Consider the following 21,474-nt stretch of genomic DNA (forward strand, 5'->3'; position numbering starts at 1 on the left):
CTCTGTTCTTCAGAGCTGCTTCCAAATCCCCAGCAAGGAGCAAGTTATTAGATATTAAAAGTTTTGTTAATTCCCCCGGCACTCGACAGCAACCACCCCTGGCTGTGCTTACATGGGGAGCTGCTGTGTTTGCTTTGCACCCTTCTGCCAGTCGCCAGGCAATTGAAGCTGGAGCAGAGCCCTCTGGTTCGTTCGCTTCCACAAGGATTACTTTGCTGCCCGTGTGAACCATACCCGCATTCCTGGCCACCGTGACAGCTGTCTGCAAGTTGTCCCCTGCAAGGATAGCAGTGAGGCAGGCTCCTCACATCTGCCACAGCATAGTGGAAACCCAGGTGGAGACCATGGACATGCAGTGGAGGATGCTGGAGGAGTAAATCTTTCTCCTGCGTGCCTGGTGGCAGCTAGCACAGCTGCAGAAGGAACCTGGGGATTTACCTGTGACCATAACGCTTCTGATGTGGGCGGCAGCCAGCTCTTGTAGCACAGACTTCGTCTCCTGCTTCAGGCGGTTCTCCATCACCAGGAGGCCCAGGAACACCAGCCCAGACTCTGCCTCCTCTCTTGGAGGAAGGACAGAAACACACACGCTGTTTCCCATGGATGGCACAGAGAGTGAGACTCTCCCTGCAGTTTTTGTTCAGCAGGAAAGCCATGCTCAGTGGGAAACGCATTTGCTCCACAGGGAAACACAACTGCTACAAGTTCGAGGCAAACAGCGCTCAACAAGCACCAGCATTTCTTCAGCTTCAGCCAAGCTGCTGACCCACTGCGTTACTGTCTCTAGGAAGGAGCAATACAGCAGAGATGCACGTGCAGAGAGGGACAGGGATTTGCAAGAACTGGCTGGCTGAAACCCACAGATTACAGCATATAGAATTTCTATTGCAGTCCCAACCTGTTGCCATATAGAAGCACAATAACCAGCTTTCATTACCCTTTGAGAGCAGATTCAAAAATCCAGCTCAGTGAGCCTTGCAAGAGCAGTAGTAAAGCAAGCAAGTAACAGCGTAACCAGCATCAGCTGAGAGGAAGGCGTTATGTGGTCCAGCTTCCCAACAGGCTTCCTTCGGCCGGAGGGGAGGGAAAGGTTTGGGGCAGGTAGGAAAGCAACCCCACAGCAATACCAGCAACTCATCAGCACACGCTACCTCTCTAGGCTCCTCACATCCGCATCCTTTCCCAGGTTTAGCACTTTATGGGCCAGGGCAATGACTCTGAAGCCTTGGCTTGTGTACGTGTTAAGCTCCTTTAAGAAATTAGCTGGGACTGTTTACAGGAAAAAAAGTTTTATGGTTAGAATACTCCATCCTTGCTGATTGCTTTTCTAGGGTTAAATGCCTGTCCTTTAAACTACCTTACAGTCTTAGTTACAGTACCATGGCCTCTCATAAAATTCAGCTGTTATGTACCAAGGCTGCATACCTGACTGCTCCAATAAATTATCTATGCATCTGTTTTATACTTTCAAAATGCATGTTAAGATGCAGGTAGATAAGATTAATAACTAGGCACAGGACAAATGACTGACTTCATAATTTTGTCCTAAGCTTTACTGCATACATGCTGAGTGACTGCAGAAATTGTTTTTATATTTATGCTTTAATGTGAGAATTCTCCCAAATCTGAAATTTTCAATTCTCTCATCATTCCCATGACTTTAAAAGCAAATAGTTCCTTTTAACTTTGCAGTATTTCATACTTACTGTGTACTGCAATCACAACTTTACAGCACAGCACCTAATTATTCATTAAGCTGTAATCAATACAGAAACAATCAAGATGGGATAAGAGGAGCTATTTAGAAACCTGAGAAAGTGCAACATAATTTTGAAGACATTTTTCTTGTTGATGTTGCCTTGTTTGGAGGTTTGTGTCATTAGATCTTAGGTGGTTCTAAACTAAATATTTCCGTTTTCCCTCAAAACTGTTTTCACATGTTTTCAGGTCAGTGCCCTCTGAAATAACAAACCACAGAGCCACAGACCACTGGTACTGTGTTGGCTTGGCATCCTTTTGAAATGAGGTAGTCAGTGAATGTGACCTGAGTTTCAAGTTTGCAGACAAATTTGAACACAAACCTAACATACAAAAAAGAAAAGCCTATGTTTACTTGCAGCGAGAGGACAGAAGTCTTGGCTTGAGTGTTAATACCAATTATCCTTAATAACAGTAATCTGCATGTCCAATCTCAGCAAGTTTTCCATTGCTGAGATTTAAAGCCTTTGCAAGCTGGGTCAGTAACTCCATGCTGAATTTACCAGGGCAATAAATTAGGAGGAAATTTAAGAACTTGTACAGTACAACACACTTGCTGTGACACATGCAATTACCATGATCCTACATCTGCTCTGGGTATTTTGATGTATCGACGTTATTTCTGCACTATATCTTCAGCTGATGCAAGTCAGCTAAGGGATGTATAGCAGGTGAACCTCAGGCTGTGCATCTCACTAGCTGTTGGGCTGTGTGCATCTTTAAGTTACAAACAATAAAAACTTGTTTGTAATATTAACTAATGACATTTAGCAAGCCCAAGGCTTGTTTGTGGGAAGAGTCACACATGCAGCTGCAGTGTGGCCAGGGGAAACTTTTTTAGGATTTCAGCCCCAACATAAGCTCTGGTTTGCCTTAATTCCAAATAAACACTGTAAAGTTGCCCTTTCCCATTCTATACCGGTATCTTGTCTGCAAAAGCTGGACACTGTTTCTGGTGCTCCTTTCATGTACAGGTCATACTGTTCCTCTCCAATCTTCCGTGAAACAACAGACATCCTTTGCAGCCCAGAAGAAAAAGGGAATTGATGTAGGATTGCTATTCCTTCCACGGGAGCCTGGAAGAGGTTGGGAAAGTGAGATGTTATCCGAGTCACTGATTACACAAAGCAAATCCATTCTGAACTTTAGCTCATTTGAGTCTTTCTTGCTAAGGTGATTTATTATTACTGGGAGACTCTTTCACTGCCTTAGGGCTATGGGACCAGATCACTGATTACAAGTTTATGAACCTTGGTCTCAGCAACTCCGTTGTTTTCCTAGCATTCTTCCCAGGAACCTCAGTGGTTTCCTTTATATTTAACTTGTTTCTGGGCTTTGTCCCAGCCTTTCTCTTAATAACCACATACTAATGCAATATTCCTGGATTCACAGTCCTGGGAACTGGAATTTCATGAGTTACAGTGACATTACCATGGGAACAGAGCAATCCTAGAAACAAGACTGATATCCTTGTTGCCACAGAACTGTCTTCCTGGTATTGCTAGCAGAAATCACACTCCTTCCACTGAGAAGAAGCTGGCTGGGTCAACATTTAGACTGGAAACATACCCATTTTCAACTGTCAAAACACAGCGCTTCCCAAGGGGCCTTTTAAGAGGAAAAGTGAAGCAAACACCTTGCTACTGGGGTTGCACAACCGCTGCCAGCAGGACTCACGGACCCACATCCATTCTTCTCAGTATAATGCCTTGTCTTTACTCACATTGCTTCCTCCTGCAGGCGGACTCACGCTCCAGATGTTTATCCCATTTACATGGTTTCTCTGCTTTAGTTTGCACTTAAACTGATTGTGCAGTTTTATTGTACCAGCAGCTTTTCAGAGTGAGGACTCCGAAGTCTGTACTTTTTATTAGTGCAAACAGAGTTGGAAATTAGTCTTTTAGATCAGTGAAGTTCTTTAGATGTCACTTCAGGAGCAGCATCTCCAATCAGAATTTGCTTTTCTGGTCCTACACTTCCAGGGGGTCTGTTTTGGGGGGAGACGCAGCACAATACCAGGAGTGGTTGAAAGGCATTTTGAAGCCACTAGCCCAGGTAAATGACTAGTGTCTGCGTGCTAGGAGTTTGCACTGGCTGCAGGTTGAAAACACATGATATTCATTCTCAGAAAGAACCGGACTTACTCTGCTGGCCTTTGGCCCTGGTTTAACGATGCAGATGCCGAGAGCCCCATCCTGAGCTGTGCTGGAGTCTTCTACCTCCTGTACAAGGAAAAGTGTTATTTCTGATACTTTTTTTTTTTTTTTTTTTGGCTTCACACCTATATGTTTAAGCAGGGGCAGCAGCACATGGGAGCACGTTTCCCCCTTACTTTTGACATCCAGTTGCAGAAATATTTTGTTATGATATAATAGGTCTTCCTATCCATCATCAGTGACAGCCTCCCTGCAGCCTTGTCCTTAGCAGAAGCCTACGTGGCCCTGCATCTTTTGACTTGATGAGAGTAAAAACCTGGGTCAAATTTTGTGATTTCTCTAAACTCAAGTTCTACAAAATTTTAATGTCATATCAATGATGAAAGGAAAGAGAAATAATTATCCTCATCTATCTGGTTTTATCTTCTAGTATTCTGCTTTGAAAAGATTCTTACTGATACTCGGTGCAGAAACAGGGTGGTAATTTTCAGTGTAAGATGTTTTTAACCCTCCAGCTCTGTTACTTTACATGCTGCCAAGGCTCATTCACCCTCATAGTCCCCCTTCTGCTGCCATGTGGCTCTGCTGTTGCCTGCTCTTCCACAGGCGTGAGCACCAGCCTGATGCCTTCCCACAGTGCTACTGTAAGAGCTGCCATCTGGTTTATTTATTGATTAATCTCTCTTGAGCAAAAGGTTGCAGGAGAAAAGATGACAAGGCAGTTAACTGCGGAGACCCAGAACCCCTCCAGGCTAGGATGTGGCAGGGAGAAGAGCAGCCCCTTTCCTTCTCCTGCCTCCTCTCACCCAAGCAACTCTCCACCCCTGAGGTTGAGCCGCAGGGCTCGATCTTTCACCCCTTCCCCAGGTCTCCCTGAGACTTGCTGTTCACTCAGCTGGAGGCTCCAGCCTTGGTTTCTCCATGGGGATATCCCTTTGCTAATCGGAGATAAGAACCTTTAGCATCAGGGCATAAAACCCTGCCTGTACATTTCCTCAGCTGACTTGTGGTCTCTGCACCACGTGGCCAACAGCATGGTTTGATCATTTGCTTCCAGCAAGCAGCAACCAGGCTCCCCCTCTGCTTCCCTACACTCCAGTGTTTCCAAATCAAATTAAGAGAGCAAATGCAGGCAGCCCCAAGGAAAATGATTGCTGGGCTATCAAAAAGCAGCCACAGTGCTGCAAATCTGTCAGGAGGTTTGTAGAAATAACAGCAAATTCCAGCTGATATGCCCAAGACTGGAAAAGAATTTCACCTACAGGCATGTATTTGAGCTTGGCTTGTGAGTAAACCCCCATGGGTCAGATTGGGGTTTTGGATGTGTGTGGAGGATGCAAGTCACATTACCCAGTGTGTGCCCTCAAACATTTTCAGGTCCAGCGGATCTCCCTGAATCTTCTTATCCAAAACAACCAGTGAATGACAGCTCACCATGGCTCCACACACAGGTCCCCAGGGCAGAGGAGTGTTGGATGGGAACTTATGGATTTTCTGAAACCTGATTAAAAGCAGAAGGTTAGTGGGACCACTTATGAGAGGGATGCAGAGGCACAAGTCCTCAGCTAGTGCATGCAGGTGCTGCTCTGCTGCACCCAGTAGAGCTGAGCCCGACACCTGCAAGCAACACACTGTCCTACCCATCCTTCTGGTTAACAGGTCAGATGCATTCAAAAGGCTAAAAAGTACCCGCTAATCAATTGGCCTGAGTTCAGCTTGATATGAAGTAACTGAAATGGTAAAACACCCAGAGGGGCTGGCACAGGAGTCCTGCTTGGCTTTTGCTGTTTGGTGTTATGTCACAGCACTCCCCAAACTATCAAGCTGCAACAAGGTCTTTTACTGTCTCATACCAGCATACTCTTCATGCCAGCCCCTCCTCAGCCTTCTCCTCCTCTCACCTCATCCAGGGCACATGTTCTCTCTTCTCTTTGCTTCTTCCTCGGCTGCTCTCTCTTTATTGGCTGCCCAACCACTTAACAGAACAGCCACAGCTGCACCTTATCTACATCAGCCAACCCACAGCTGTATGTTATCAATATTAATTAACCCAGCCTCATTCCTCTACAGTGCTAGGCAAAGCAGAGGAGATGCTATTGGAGAGGAGAAAACTTGCAGCAGGGATCTCAAAGATGTTTGGCAACGTGCTGTAAAAGATTTGTGAAGCTGCAGCATGGAAAGGGGGTGCATCTGCTTGGGCTGGTGCTGTGCACATGCCAGGGTAGACAAGCACCGTCAGCCCACCCTCAGCACCTGCGGGAGCAATGCAGGAGAGCCACGAGGAGCCTGACCTTCACTTCCAGCTGTAGATTTTACATCTGCATAGCCACAGACACCAGATACTTGTCCCTCACACTTTGGTTTTAAAAATGGGTAAGCTGGTTGAATTTAGTTACACCAAGGCACACTGCCAAAGATTTATGCCCCAATTTTTCTGCAGGCAGTCTTGAAGCTTAGTCCCACCTCGGCACTGCAGTACAGACTCAATGCACAAGTCTGGGCTGGCCGAAGGCTCTGTAATTTCATCATGGAAGTTATTTCTCAGAGTCCTCTCTTCTCACACACACATTCCCCTCTAAAGAAACTGGCTGGCTGACAAGCCACAACACTGCCTGTTACCATTTGGGCTGGCATGTTAAGGAGAAATTTAAATAGATTTTATTTACCTTTGATCACCACCAGCATCCCCTGTTACTAGCAAAGGCACAGTGAAATGAATCTGGAAGAGAGCAGTGTGACAGCTCCCAGCTCTATTAAACAGAACAATGAATCCGGGACCTATTGTCCCTCTGGGCCATCCAAAACTGTTCTCTTTCCAGCACATTATACCTTCTTCTCAGCCTGGTCATAATTGGCTTATTAATTAATACTTGAGACACACTGTGAAACTGCTAAACATCACATAAAACCAACAAACATTTTTATCTTGTTAAACTTACAATAGGATATTTTGTTAAGTTCAGTGAAATTCCCTTACTGTCATTGCCTGGCAGTATTCAGCTTAGCTGACAGCTAGTCTTATAATATGTTTTAAAACGTGAACATTTAAGAAAGTAATTATGCAAATAGGCTAATGAGATCAATGCAGACAGCAAGAGCTCCTCCTTGTGTTTTGGCAAGCCACCAGCACTGGTTCCCAGCTGGGTGCAGGCTGGCTGTGCCTGCAAAGAGAGCTTTACGTTTTGATACCTTACAGAGGATTTACTTTTTTTTTATTACATGAATTTATTCTCATATATGGATCCAGCTTTTTTCTGCTGCTTATGTGAGCATACACTACCTGAAAAGCTACCTTGGTGTAAACCACTCTGGCACTGCCACAACAGTCTGCCTGCTGGTGGGCTCCAAGCCTGTCCAACATGCACCTACTCGGTGTGGCCTCCCTGATGCACCGGAGAAGGGCCAAGGAAAGATTGTACTGTGTGCCTGTGGTTTGGTCCCACTGGAAGGGTATTTTATTGGTTGACACTTATTAATTTCTTCTCATTAATTTGCATCAGATAGTAATTTTCTCTTTGTCCTTTGAGAAAGTATTGGGAATGTGATTTTTCTCCTCTCGCAATGAATTCATCCTTTCATTCATTATGGCACGATTATCTCTGTGGTGTTGAAGTATCTGATATATTAACAACTACTAATGAAACCCGAGAGTTGATATGGTGTGTGTGATTTGTCCTGGCCACTGCAAAAGATTAGTATTTTGAGTTTGGCATAAGCACACTGCAGAGCTGAAGTCTGTTACTGTATTACAGTAATAAGAATTAAATAGTATAAGGTCAAGTTTAATGTTTATGTAGTGGTTATTTCTTGAGGATTTCAATGGGTTTTGGCTAGGAATTGAGGTGGAGGCTGCCATGGGTTTGAGGGAGTCCCTAAGGACACCTGAGCTTTACACGTCTGATCTGTGGTCTCACAGATTTCTTTCACATCATTTACAGAAGGTAGGTGAGATTTGACAGGCACTAAAGTCAGCAACACTTAATTTCAACAGAAGCAGCATTACCCTAACATTTAAATGATGAAAGGTTTATTGACTAGATTAAGAATATTTATTGAACTGTGCTGAGAATGACATAATTGAAAAGCTCTGTGCATATTCTCTAAATCCCCTCAGGGTAATTAAAAGCACTCATGCTGTTGCTGACTTCTCTTTGCCTTTAATTAGCAGCAACCTTTACAGCTATGCTTGCCACAGCAGTGCCCAAATGCGCTCCTTGGAGGGAAGGAGCCCAGCAGGGACACCCATTACATCCTGCCTCTCCAAACCCACCCGACATCTCTTGCTGCATGCTGTTTGCTGCCGCTCCTTATCCCATGCCACTGCCTCCCTCCTGACTAGACCTTTGGGCAGTACATCCACATGGGAGGATCTTGCTGAATGAAATCCCTCCTTACCGGCTCCCCTCGGCAGGGATGATGCCCCACAGGTCCAGTCCATCTTCTGTCAGCGTGCCTGTCTAAATTTAAATAAATATCTAGTTACCCTGCTGTTGCCCACCCCTTCTTCCCGCGCATCCCCAGAGGTCCTTCCTCGGCTCCCACAGAGGATTTTTTCCCTGGGCTTAGATCAGGGTAGGTGGGATGAAGAAAAAAACCCATATATATCCCATGTTCCTAGCAGCCCTCAGCATCTTCCAGTGGCCCAGGAAGCGCCTTACTTTGTCAAAGCAAACAAGATTGATCTGCCCGCAGATATTAATCCTCTGTGGGCTGATGCAGAAAATCTTCTTTTTCTTCAGCCTCCTTTGGGCATAAACAGTGCCTGCTGTCAAGGCAGCAGGGATGGCGGGAGGCACAGCCACAGTAAGGAGGAGGAGGGCCATAGCCACCACCTCTGCCACTGGCTTCTGCAAACAGAAAGAGCAACAGGAGCGATGAGGTGGGAAAAGCTTTCCTGCCCCACTACCACGGGGTTGGACCCTCCTGCCCAGGAGCAATGCACACCAAGCTCTGCCCATGGGGATGGCAGATTGATTCTGCTTGCTTCTCTCCATCTCTTCCCCACCCCACACACACCCCTACCAATTTCTGGGCACCTGAAAACTGAAATACAGAAGTGAACAATATTCCAAGCATCTCACGTGACCAAGGCTCAGAGCTGGCACCTGCAGCGTGGCGGGCAGCCTTTGTACTCACGTTGTGGGACACGAACACACACACGGTGTAGATGAATCCAAACATGCCAATGACAGAGAGGCCTATGATGAACTTGAAGGCATCTCTGTAGAGTCTGAAGTTTACTGGCTTGGGGTAGAGGATGGATCTCACCAGCTCACCTTTAGCTGTGTTGAACCCTGTGCAAAGACACGCACCATACGTTGCCTGTATGGCATTGCAGCGGCGTACTGCGTCAGTGCTGCTTGGGAACAGGCAGCATCGCACACGCCTTGGCCATCAGTTGGCAACAAGCACTGCGCAGGGACAGCAGACCTGCCCTGGACTTGAACCACCAGGAGAAACCAGCTCTGGTACCAGCCTCTGGGGCTGCCACTGTCCCTCCACTGGTTAGTGAACAGCAAGAGAAATACCAGTCTGCAGCACAACGGCTCTCACTGGTCCTCCGCCCGTCGGCTTCGTCTGTATCACTTCTGTCCCGCAGAAGAGGATGTGTCTCCGATAGTCTTCCATGCTGTGGGTTTTCCAGGGCATTGGACTCTCCGTGAAGGGCAAAGCGGTTTTAGTAACTGGAATGCTTTCACCTACGAACAACAGTGTGCAGCTTCACTTTAAGGGGATTTAAAAGTCAATCAGATTCTGCATACTAGAAAGTGGCAGCACCCTGTAGGTGCTCAAGCTTGCCTGAGTAATTAGTTTGCTGATATACTTACACACATGGATTTATGGTGACAGTCATTATATTTTTAGTTTCAGAGTACATCAAGTGGTTTCTCTGAGCACCTTGTATCAAGAAGCTTGCATCAAATTTTGACCCTGAGCTGAGTTCATGCCTCGATGTTTAGGTATAACACTGACCCCTGTGCTCATACATTGCCTACTTGAACAGAACTGCTGCAAAGTCAGAATCCAAAAACTCAGAAAATATATATGCAGTGTATTTGAGTGTTTTCACCTCCTACTCCTGACAGTATATTAATCCTACTGGGTTTTAATGTGGGTAAGAAATGCATATTACACAATGGCAGTGTTCAAAACCCCAAGACAACTGTGAATTATTCAAGCCACAGTTTTTCCACCTCTTGCTGCAAACTATTGTAATAGTAAAAAATTGGCTGTCAGAACAGAGACATCCCCCTGACAGAGAACCTGCACAGGGCTTTAGCATTTTAAACTCCAGTGCTACACCTGTGAGCATCCCTTCATTCACAATGCAGCTTCCATCAATCAGGACCGCATCACATGGGAGAGCAAGCTTTTTTCCATCTAAAAGAAACATGTCTCCAGGGACTAAGCAACAAGATTCCAGCTCTTTCCAACCTGTAGAACAATACAAAACCAAACTTTACTTGTGCACAAGTTCTGGGCAATGAAAAAAAAATCTCAAGGTACACACAATGTCACTAAACTACACTGCATGATTTAAGGGCAGTGCTTCTTAGAAGTTAATACTGGCTGAAAAGCAACAATGCAAAGGTCAGCCCTTGTCTAAACGTCTCTCTCCAAGTGTGTGTCTTCAGTTTCATTTACTTAGTGTCCCTAAAACACCCTGACCAAGAAAACCTAACCAAGGCCTTTACATCCCCCACCACCCTAGCAATTGTCCATCTCAACAACTTTGGGAGGCAAAAATAGCTACAACCCCTATTTTATGGGTAAGGAATTGAGACTCAGGAAAGAAAGCACATACCTCAGGGGGAGCCATATATCTAGACTCCTTGAAAATCACTCACAAGGTACTTGACAAGATTGTGAAAGTAGCCTATTGCAGAGCAGGGAAGCAGGTCTCAGAAGGCCAGAGTTGTTATCTAGTAGCTTGTTTGTGAAATTAAATTTTCCGAGCTGTTCTCAACTCTTAACACAAATTACTAGGTTCACCTGTATCATTACAGATGCTGCAGATACAGATGATAACTTTACAGATGCATCATTACCTCATCACATAGGCTGTACCCATACTTCTCACTGCCCTGCCTGCCTCACCTCCCTCTGCCCCATTCTCCCTGCAGCTTGCCTTTCACGTTTCAGCAGTAGAAACCAACAGGAGCTGTGCAACTCCAGATACATTTCAACATGTTAGTTAATTATACAGGCTGGTGAAGAGAATGAGACGCAGATGACTCACCTTCGCTGTTGGTGCAGACTGTAACCTGGACTTTGTTATGCTCCTCAACGAGCTCATGCAGCTTGGTAGACTGCTGTTGGTGGGAAAGTAATTGCGATGTTGAAACACCAATACTCAAGTGAAGCAGTAGGTTACTATTCAGTGATCATGCTAAGATCACAGAAACTGAACTCTGCTGAGTTATGCAGGGGAGGTTTCGCATTTCTTGTTAGAAGTCAGGATGTGAGATCATTGAGTTAACCTAGAACAAGCTGCCATGGGAACATGGACCTAATTTTTATTTTGCTTCTTATTCATGCTGCTTATCTCCCTCAACCTTCAAGAGGCTATTCCTGCTTCATGTCGGAGAGAGCAGTCTTAGCTGCAGCACTGCTGTCTGCAGTCCCTTAGCAGAGGGTTTCTTTGTACTCAACAGTTTTATCCTTGGGAGGTTATCAACAGGGCAACCAAGCTGTAAAGGCTGTCATTGCAAAACTGCCATTGCAAGAAGAAAAACAGGAATTCTGATTTAGTTGGGTGTCTGCACTTTGCCAGTTTTTGCAACCTAACTCAGACAATTACATATCCTGAGATAACGATGAAGTCAACTGTCATTGCAAGGCCATTAGAGAGAATGCCTTATCTTGATTTAGAAGTTGCAATTGCAAATCCCCAAACACCAATTTCTTCATTATCATTGTTCATGTGAAGATGTCAGGATGGTTTGAAGAATATCCAGAAGCCCCAAGCATTGTAATTCGTCCTGCCAAAATTGTCAGCCACACAATAAAACCAGCCTTGCCAAAGAAAGCTGAATGGACCATCTCTCTTCTTCATGCTCTGCAATACCACGCTGGACACCAACACTTCAAGCACAAAGGTGTGCTCAAAGAGATGCGAGTGCTTGTTCAACATGGGAGCACTACTCATCCTACAGATATTACTCAGAGATACAAAAATGCGATGCGCAGCCAACACACCTGTGCTGGCAAAAGCCTCAGCTATTCACAAAGCCCTCGCTGGGAACACTGCGAGACTGATAAAAGCATGCCCTTGGCAGGGCAGCGGGTGCGCCTCATCAGCACAGCTCACCAATGCGCACATACTGCCCAAAGTCCCACGAGTCCAAAGGCCTTGGACCTACGCAGGGAACATGCTGTGCGCCTCCACCAGCCTAGGGAAAAGCAGAGCCGATTCAAGTAAAAGCCAGCTCCTGGAAGGGCAAAGTATTGCCTCCTCCTGGGCAGCACTTCACAGAGAAGTTTGCTATGCCACCTTCTCAACGAACTTTTCAAAGGGCTGAATCTTCCTTCCTTCCTCAAAATTCAGTGCTGGAACAATGACTTTAGCAGTGAATTTTGAGGCAATGTGAGCTGTGCCTGGCTCTGAAGCAACACATGAGCATGAAGGACCCGGAGCTGCCATCCCTTCACCCCTGCAACTACCTCTAATTACGTCACACTGTCTGCAGGAACCGTAATTCTCAGTGCTGTCCTCTAACTTTTACACTTTTCCTGAAGATTAACAAAACGTTTACCAGGGCTCAGGAATCCCCAATTAATTTTTGCTTTTGAATCTTAACAATACAGAGGAACGTGATACCCAATATCCAGACCCAAGAGACTAAAACGTTGCCCGCCAGCCTCCTGTTCCCGTTGCTTTTCCACATCTATACTTTCATTCACTCACACAGTTTCTCCTTTTTCCCTATGATATTCTTTCTCCATATGATTTTTGCCTTCCCTGTGTATTTAAAGTGGGTTCAGAAATCAAGAAAATGTTTTCCAGATTCCCAGGAAAGGTGTTCTGCAATTCCAGAAGGAAGCACCAGGAACCTCACCTGGCTGCATGAGGATACCCAATGGCAGGCAACTGTTGTGTGCAAGGCTCAGCTCAATCTATTTGCCTCTGCAGTAGAGACTAATGGTTTCAGGTTTATCACAGGTGAGTGCTTCAGGTCAAAAAGTGAATGAGCTGAGACTATTAGAAACTTCTTCCAAGCAGCTGTATCCATGACAGAAGTGTTGATCAGATTTGAGAAATAAAAAGTTGTGTTTCTTTTTGCTCTTAAGATCTGTTACTTAGCAAACCTTAAGAGGAGTGAGTCCTCCTGAAATTTCAGTAGGAGCCGGACTCGCAGACAAAGGCCATCTTCATAAAGTCTTACAAACCCCCGGTGTCAGACTTCAATCTTCTTTAATTCTTGGGAAGTTCAATACCCTCAGGTATGACCCTTCTAACTCTTCTATAGCAATAAATATGTAGTAATACAGCAGAATACATAGCAGTAAAAATATCCAGAAAGAGCATATAAATAGCTACTTGTGTCTGTGATAAATAAAATTGCTAGCAGAGCGCAGGATGGGGAGCAGGCAGGCTGTGCTGCAGACTCACCTGCGTGAGGTTGTACACAGTTAAGCCAACAGAAATGATCGACAGGATTATGATGGCCACTGAATATTCAATGTAGCCTTGGCTCAGCCACAGCGTAAGGGTGAAGGCTTGGAACACGTAGAAGGGGTTTAAAATCTGCAAATGCAAATGTAATGCATGTCAGGGGATGGACGTAACACGTCAGGAGAGACTGAGTGTGGGAAAAGGTGAGAACATTTCATTACAGTGCCCAGGACTCTTAAACACCAATTTAAAGGGTTGATTTGGCATCCCAAGACAACATTCTTTCACGGTTATTTTAGAGAATTAGTCTACTCCAGCTCTGAACTTACCAGCTTACACATAGTGGGGTTTGTAATTAAAAGCTGTTGCTAACCAGTTACTATGCAGCAGCAGCTACGCAGGCAACTTAAAGTCAGACTTAAGGGACTTTAAGTTGGTTGGTTTCCCACAGTAGCCATATAACAAAGGTGACCTTAACATTTCTGATTCCAAGTCATTGCTACACAGGAAACACAAAATGTGTGTGGGGTGGAAAGACTGAATTACTGAAAAAGTCTTTAATACTTTGTGATTCAAGAAAGTCACTGTGAATCTGATATTTATTTGGAAGAAGAAAAATGGTAAAGAACAACTAATGGTCTGTGGGTCCATCAGTAAACAGTCTTAAATTACAGCTAGAATGAAGGCTTGATTTCCTCGTACTTTCATACTTCTAGCTACTCTACCTTGCATCAGCCATACAACGCCAGTCATCACTCACCCTAATGCATTATGCTAAAACAGGCCAACAGCCCCACTGAAGTCTGAGAATGTAATTTTGGGTACTGTCTATCTAAGAACAAAACAATTAGATGAAGGTTTTCAGAGACTTGCCCATCACTTGGCTTGTCTGAAGGGGCGACAGACTTTTCTGTAGAAGTAGTATAACTAAAATAGCCACCAAAAAAGCTCTCTGCATAAAGATTGGAACTGAAATGAATTATTCATCTGACAAATTTGGTCCCTCAATGAAAATTTAATACTTTATTTGACATTCACTAGGACAAAGAGACAGACACTAAATCAGGGTGCTAGCCTTCGGACACAGAAGCTGTATCTGGACCAAAATATCACAAGCTTATGAGGACCAGTCTGCCTCCAGGCACCACCATTAATATTTCAAACATGAAGCTTCAGCCTTGGATGGAAGTGCAAAGTTCAAATTAAATAAACTTCTACAGTGCTACACTGGAGTTCTCTTCAAAACCATCTCCAGAGGGCACTGCAAGGTTGGTAACATCAAATCCAACCAATTTCAGGTGCCCTGGAGCTTTTCATGTACTTTGCAGGGTTTCAGACAAACTCCACTTAAAGTTCAGACACATACTAGCTTGGAGTCCCAGCATTCATAGCTGTTTTCCATTTTAAGGACATTCATGTAGCATCCGTAGTCCACTAAAGTGAACACAGATGACATGACAGGATCCTGTATGCAAAGTCTCTGCTTACAGGTTGGCAAAAATACATGTCCAGCATTTCTATATGCAAACCCAGCAAGTAACCACCCATAAACATGTCTGTTATCCACAAAATGTGTTGGTTTTGTCCCGTATAGAGGAAGAACAGTCTTGCAGTGTGCCCTTATTCAAGCAGGAAAGAAACCTGTCTTGTGTTTATGTCATAGGAGAAAAGGAAGTTACTGGGCAAATAAAGCAATTAAAAAATAGGAATTCTGCAAACATTTTCCTCCATTCTAAAGCACACTTGCAATTTACACTGCTGTTGAGGCCACAAGCAAGCCCAGCAGCAGCATTTCTCTAATGCTTTTTACTACCTTTGGACTACTAAACCAAGGCTGTTAAAAAGGAACAATTGTGCCTTACTCATACCAATAAAATTTCACTGAGGATCATTATCAAGAGCCCACATGAAAGGCCATAGCTGCTGATGTGGCTGTGGTCAGTCCTAGCAGCTGGGGAAAGCATGTCACTGCCCAGTCACGAGGCAAGATGTGCCAGCTCACGGGAGATGTTCAGTCAGGAGTATGGGCCTACAGCAGAGACAGAGGACATCAGTCTGCCATGCCACTGCTCTCCAGTCCAAGAAGGGACACAGTTATCACAAGGGTAACATTTAGCTGTTATAAGTACGTAGCACCAAGCAACCTCTTAGCTTCCTATTTTTCTCTGCAACCTTCTAATAGCCAAATAGGAGGTTCGCTAACTTTCCTCCATGGCTTATGCCTATGAAGCATCAATTGCCCGATCCCAGAGTGTCCAGATGAAGCCTTCAAAAAACTCCACACCCATCCCACCGAGTGCAAGTCTGACTTACTGACCTCTTTAAAAAGTAACTTCCAAATAGGACAAATTTCAACTTTGATGGCATTAGGTCCACACACCAGCCGCCTGTAGGAAGGTAGAGAAGAGTTCCCCATGTTATAGCTTAGTCATGTAGGGTAAAGCTTCATGTGGAAAACCGTACCCCAAAAAATTAACACTTGTCTAAACGTTTAAGTCCTGAGGCACCATATGGCTGAGCAGAACAAATAAATCTGTCAGGAAGCTATTGGACCTGAGAGGACTTTACACAGAGGCAGAATTTTAGTGTTTGCTTTTAAGGAGATGGCAAAGGAAGCCTGTTATGCCTTGCTGTGCCCTTAATGGAACTGGTGCTGTTTTCCCCACACTCGCCCTGGCACCACTCAGAACAGAGAAAGCTCTACAAAGTGTGAGGGATAACCATTCTGCACCTTTCCCAATGTCACCCGTGCAGTCTGCACTGACTTACTACCGAGATGACTAGCAAGAAGCTCACATGAATTTGAAAGTGAGATTAAATAGGTCACACTGTCATAATTAACTCATGTCTACTCCTATGCAGACCGTACCTGATCGCCTGTTCTTCCCTTGTCAGGCCAGCACCAAACTTGTGGTGTATGCTGTGACACGTGTTGCTGTCTTCTAATGATCTAGAATGAGAGGAAAAAGTTCAGGCAAGGGAGTCCTCTACTGCAAAGGGGTTTATAACAGGCTGCTGGCACTCACCCAACTTTCTTGAACTCTTTTACAGAAAAGTCCCAAATATAACGGATTTTCTGCACCTGGATACACCTCATCTGCAAGACCAAATAGCAAAAATGGCTTTTGACATTCAAGGGAAAACCACCTCACTGCCAGAGAAATGCTTCCCTATGTTTTAGGGGAAAGCTTGAGCTCATGTAAACAGGTTTTGCAGGAAGATGCTGACAGAGCACCCTTGGGAGCCTCCAGGTGCCTTGACTCATATTTTCATCCACCATGTCCCAGCCATCTTTCTTCTCCATTTTATAGATGACTTACCTTTAACTGTGGCTTCATTACAGCTCTGTTTAAGACCGAATCTTTATCAGCTACAAAAGGACCACCTGAATTACTACCAACAGGTAGTACCAATGTGGACAAATCAATCCAGGTCACTTTCTTCCAGGTGTATCTCTGAAACTCATCCTAGAGAAATAGAGCACAGTTCAGTAACAAATCGAAAATGTTGCCTGTGATAGTTTCCCGATTCTGGGAAGTACATATGAGATTCCCAGAGAACTACGGTACTGTAGCATCTTTTCAATCATAGCAAATGTAAGTCTGCAGTAACAGGGATGCTGGTATCAGTGTTTTAGTACTAATCAGTACAGCACTTTGAAGGCATTCTCTCACAATTATCTCCATTAGCTTTGATTCATGCTGCAGAGCAGTATCTGTGAAGATGAAACTAAACCACAAGGTATGTTTCTACCAGATGCATATTTAGCCTATGCAATCAGACTAGAGCTACTTGGAAGTAAAAGCCTTCTGAAATACCTCTGGTGTGGACATTGAGTCCTCAGCACTAGGTGCTTTGCTCTACAAAACTCCTATAATGCTGTGTTACTTGTCATACATCCATAGCCAAAAGCAGCTCAGCTGTACTGCTACAAGTGCACTCAGACTGAATTGTCCTTTAATCAGTTTAGTCTAATGTAACTAGTTACAATGAGCAATAGATTACTCATTTAGTGGTTTGAGTGCATTTATTTTAGGAATATCATTGCAACGTTGAGCATTAAGTGCCTTAAGCATTTGCTCTGCTAGAATTGGGTTGGGTTTTAATTTACATTTATTGAGTCTTAGAATATAACCAATGCCTGAAATCTAGCTCTCTCCAATCCATCTCCGCAGCATTCTCCAATAACTTTAAAACAGAAAGGCTACGAACAGCTACAGCTCCTGAAGATGATCCCTCCACTGAAGCCAGTTGGCTGCACCCCGTGCACAAAAAGGAAGGGAAGAGGCAGAGCTCTTTTACGGAACATGCTGCTGGCAGAGGGCAGCTGCCGGAGCCCATGGGCGGGCAGCAGCGATGCCTGAAGCCTGCTAGGTGCCCAGCCTCCAGGCAGAGCAGCCGCACTCTTGTTAGTGTAAACGTGCTGGTTTACGCAGTATTTCAGACTCCGTGAAAATAAAAACGATTGGTCTTCTGAAGCTTAGCTCATCCCTCCTGCTCCACTTACAAAAGTGGAAAGTATTATTAACCTGCTACACCCTGCAGACACCGGGCTAGGAGGGTTCACCTACTGTTGTCCTGAGCAGAACCACGTCTGCTTCTTCCAAGCTGCAGCGGATGCAGTTTGCCCACACATCCCACTCTGGCTTCCAGTAAAACAGCAGCAGCAGTGCCCCACAGGAGAAGATGTATCCAGCAATGCACAAGGCCTTTCGGCAGCTTTGAGTTTTGTAACCAAATATCTCCTGTACAGCAAGAGAAAGCGTTCTTTGTTAACAAGTTTGACTTTGGAGATTGTTTATCTGGAAGCCCAAGCTTACTGAAAAGGAAGGGTGGTGACTGAAGCCACTATGACTGCTAAAAATCATTTTTGGAAATGAGAGTTTTCTGGTTCATATGACGTAGTTAAGAATACAGCAGAGCTGCTGAAAGGAGGAGGATGCTGGGCTACTGCCAGCAGAAGACTGTTCTCCTATCAGCTCTCCCAGGATTAACAAAGAATTAACTCCAGCGTGGAGGTTTTGCCACCAAGACTGTAGCTGCCCCTTATGGTACCAGCCTGCCTGCAGTGCCAGCACCATACCGCCCTGCCTGCCACCCAGGTGGGCATCTCCATGTGACCTTAGTGCTGACTGCTGCGACCTACCTTGCAGCAGAGACCCAGAATGTGCCTCAGGGAAAGAAAACTGTGAAGCCCCAGGCAGCTCCTCCCAGGTACCAGCTACCATACCTACTGGTGTGTTGGCTTCCACCACGTACATCTTATCTTGAAAGCAAATATGGAAGGGCTCTTTTTGCTCTGTACACTCTCTTCCTCCAACTTATTCCCCAGATCATCTGTCATCTTCCTTTCTTGCCCTTTCGTTTTGATAACCCATCTGTTCAGTTATGCTCCACTGTATGTGAAGGAGATTGTTTGGTCCACAGCTTTAGGGTTTTTTTCTTGAGAATAATTTTAGATTTTTGTACCCTTTGGTTTTCTCCAAACCTGCCCACAGGGCTAACAATAAATTTAATGCCTGCAGTGTAACTAGATCCTTCCTTTTACACCGTGGGGGCTTTCCCAGCCCTCTCAGCACCCTGCAGGGCATGTGACTCACAGCTGTTGACTCAGCACCCAGGGATGCCAACATCCCTTTGGACATGTCATCCACATCCAGCACGGCCACAGCTCCCACAGCACTGAGACAGCAGCCATGGATGGACAGGACAACAGCCTGGCCCTGCAGTGACGCACCTCCCATCACCAGCCATTGATTGTCCCTTTGCTTCCCCACAGGCACCAAGTGGGAACTTGGCAAACCCCACCAAGGGGCTCTCTTTGTGCCACCCATGCTATGGCAGGTTTCTCTGGGAAAAGAATTTTGGTTTAAGGCTGAAATGAAAACTTAGGGAAAAAAATTAATTTTTTGTTGTTGTTGCATCCACTGCTGAGAAAAAAAAAAAAACCCCAAACCAAAACCACAAAACCAACAAAAAAGCAAATAATTGCTTTCCACCAGGTGTCTTCATTCCTGCTGCAGTGATCCATTTGTTTCCCTGTACAGGGAGGGCACTTCCCAGCCACCTCTTGGCTTTCTCCCCCACTCCACAAAGCCCAGCTCCAGACAATCCCTGTGACTTCACCCTAGGACTGGTGATGAGGGCAGGAAAGTACCCGTGCTCGGGAGCAGTCAGAGGAAGCAGCAGCATTGCAAAGGAGCAACTGTGGTGCTGCCCTGCCTGTGCCTGGCCCATGCCCTGGGCAACCTGGGCACGCTGCTGGCCCACGTCCAGCTGGCTGTCAGCCACCACCCCCAGGGCCTTTTCCACCAAGCTATTTTTCCACAGTAGCTTGCCAACTAAAGCACACAATATGGTGGGATAGTGTAACCTATTGACATGGGTTATGTAGCTGAGAGGAGGAGGAGGAAATGGCATTTTAAATTATAAAAATGAGGAAGTCCCACATCTGAAATATGCATGAGAAATGGCAGAAGGATGACCGCTGCTTTACAGGAATCCATTTGCAACAAAGCAGAAGCTTTGCAGGGGGCTTGTACAAACAATTGTACTGGTTCAACTTCAAATACTGTTTTCAAGTGATATAAAGGCAGCAGAGTAAGCACCTACTGAGGTTTAAGAGAACAATTAACTACATTTATCTGAACCCTGATCATAATCAACAAACTAAGCTGAAATCAATGCAGCTCAACTGAAATAAAGATAATCACGCAGTCCTTAAACCAGGTTTGTGAAATCAATTTCAGAACAGCTCTATAGCTTTTAGATGGGCAGCCCTGCTGTATACAAAATATCATTTCTTCAGGGGCTACAGAAGTTTACATCTACAGCTGCCAATTGTATTTTCAGAGTGGGAGGACAAACAATAGTGTCCACAACTAAGGACAGTCAAGGAGATTTTAGTTTTCTTGCCTTTTCATAGCAGGATTTTTATAAATACTCTCCAAATACAGGCCTGGAAAATAAGGAACTTGTTATGGGGGTGGCTGGAATGGCAGGAGGTGCATGGGACCACAACTCATCCATGAGCCCTCAGGGACTGAAGAGGGCCAAATCTGCAGCCAGAAGCTGAGGGAACGCTGGGAACAGCTGTAGCATTTAGGGCTGGATAAGTGCAAGACCAGGAGTTGCCCAGTGAGAGCATTTGGAGATTTCTAGCATGCACCAAACACGGGCTGTTGCCAGCAAGGGCTGCTCTAGTGCACAGCTGTGTGCTAAACACAGCCACTGAGGAACCCAAAAATGCATTAGACGTGATGGAATATAATCAATAGACATAGGCTATACATGTCAAAGGCATGGGTTAAATAAGTGGAGTGTTGCTGTAAGCTCTTGGCATGGGTGTGCTGGCGAGGTGCCCCTTCCCAGAGGCTGCGGGACCCCAGCACAACCAGGTCATGCCAGGTCCTCACCATTGTGCCAGCATGGAGCCAGGCAGGAGCTCATGTCCCACGGGGCAGAGAGGTGGCCTTGGCTGGTAGGGTCAGGCCCCACGCAGCTGCAGCACGTGGCTGATCAACAGCTCACCCTGCACAGCAAGGTGCGCAGGCAGCCGGTGCTGGTGGGCAGCCTGTTCCCAGAGGATACACACTGGGCACTCACACAGTACTGAGAAAGCACTGCAGGACAGAGCTAAGGGGGATACTCGAAGAACTTTACCAGTGCATTTAATTGTAAAATGCTGATACCAGAGGAATTTCATCAGTGTGCTTAATTATAAAATATTGAAACATATGTATCCTTGACTTTAGCCGAGCTGTACAACGCTGCATTGTGTTAACTGTAGGCTCCTGCAGCTTAACTTACTAGTAGATAAGAACCAGTCCGAAACCAGGGCACGAGCCAAGAGTGTTGAAATAGGGCCAGGAGAAGAGCAGGTCACAAAAATAACAAGAAGGAAAGGAAGATAACAAGAAAAGAGGATGAAGAAAGGATAAAGAT

At 45.3% G+C, this 21,474-nt stretch overlaps 1 protein-coding gene across 2 annotated transcripts in view; it reads right to left on the minus strand.

Annotated features, from left to right (window-relative positions):
• ATP13A5 (ATPase 13A5) overlaps window positions 1-21,474 on the minus strand; it is a 35,902-nt gene that overhangs the window by 12,076 nt on the left and 2,352 nt on the right. Inside the window, exons 2-19 of one of the 2 annotated variants that reach the window (XM_056359103.1) lie at window positions 18,102-18,275; window positions 16,851-16,997; window positions 16,557-16,627; window positions 16,400-16,480; window positions 15,848-15,917; window positions 13,528-13,662; window positions 11,155-11,227; window positions 10,218-10,349; window positions 9,443-9,613; window positions 9,051-9,208; window positions 8,573-8,761; window positions 8,310-8,371; window positions 5,265-5,415; window positions 3,903-3,980; window positions 2,678-2,834; window positions 1,152-1,269; window positions 439-563; window positions 113-276 (exon numbers count right to left, since the gene is read on the minus strand). In XM_056359103.1, the coding sequence (XP_056215078.1) occupies window positions 113-276; window positions 439-563; window positions 1,152-1,269; window positions 2,678-2,834; window positions 3,903-3,980; window positions 5,265-5,415; window positions 8,310-8,371; window positions 8,573-8,761; window positions 9,051-9,208; window positions 9,443-9,613; window positions 10,218-10,349; window positions 11,155-11,227; window positions 13,528-13,662; window positions 15,848-15,917; window positions 16,400-16,480; window positions 16,557-16,627; window positions 16,851-16,997; window positions 18,102-18,275 (2,256 nt within the window). The remainder of the gene's footprint in view (window positions 1-112; window positions 277-438; window positions 564-1,151; window positions 1,270-2,677; window positions 2,835-3,902; window positions 3,981-5,264; window positions 5,416-8,309; window positions 8,372-8,572; window positions 8,762-9,050; window positions 9,209-9,442; window positions 9,614-10,217; window positions 10,350-11,154; window positions 11,228-13,527; window positions 13,663-15,847; window positions 15,918-16,399; window positions 16,481-16,556; window positions 16,628-16,850; window positions 16,998-18,101; window positions 18,276-21,474) is intronic. The other variant, XM_056359104.1, reaches the window with a different exon arrangement.

This window comes from Falco biarmicus, chromosome 13 (genome assembly GCF_023638135.1).
Source record: "Falco biarmicus isolate bFalBia1 chromosome 13, bFalBia1.pri, whole genome shotgun sequence".
NCBI classification, from domain to species: Eukaryota; Metazoa; Chordata; class Aves; order Falconiformes; family Falconidae; genus Falco; species Falco biarmicus.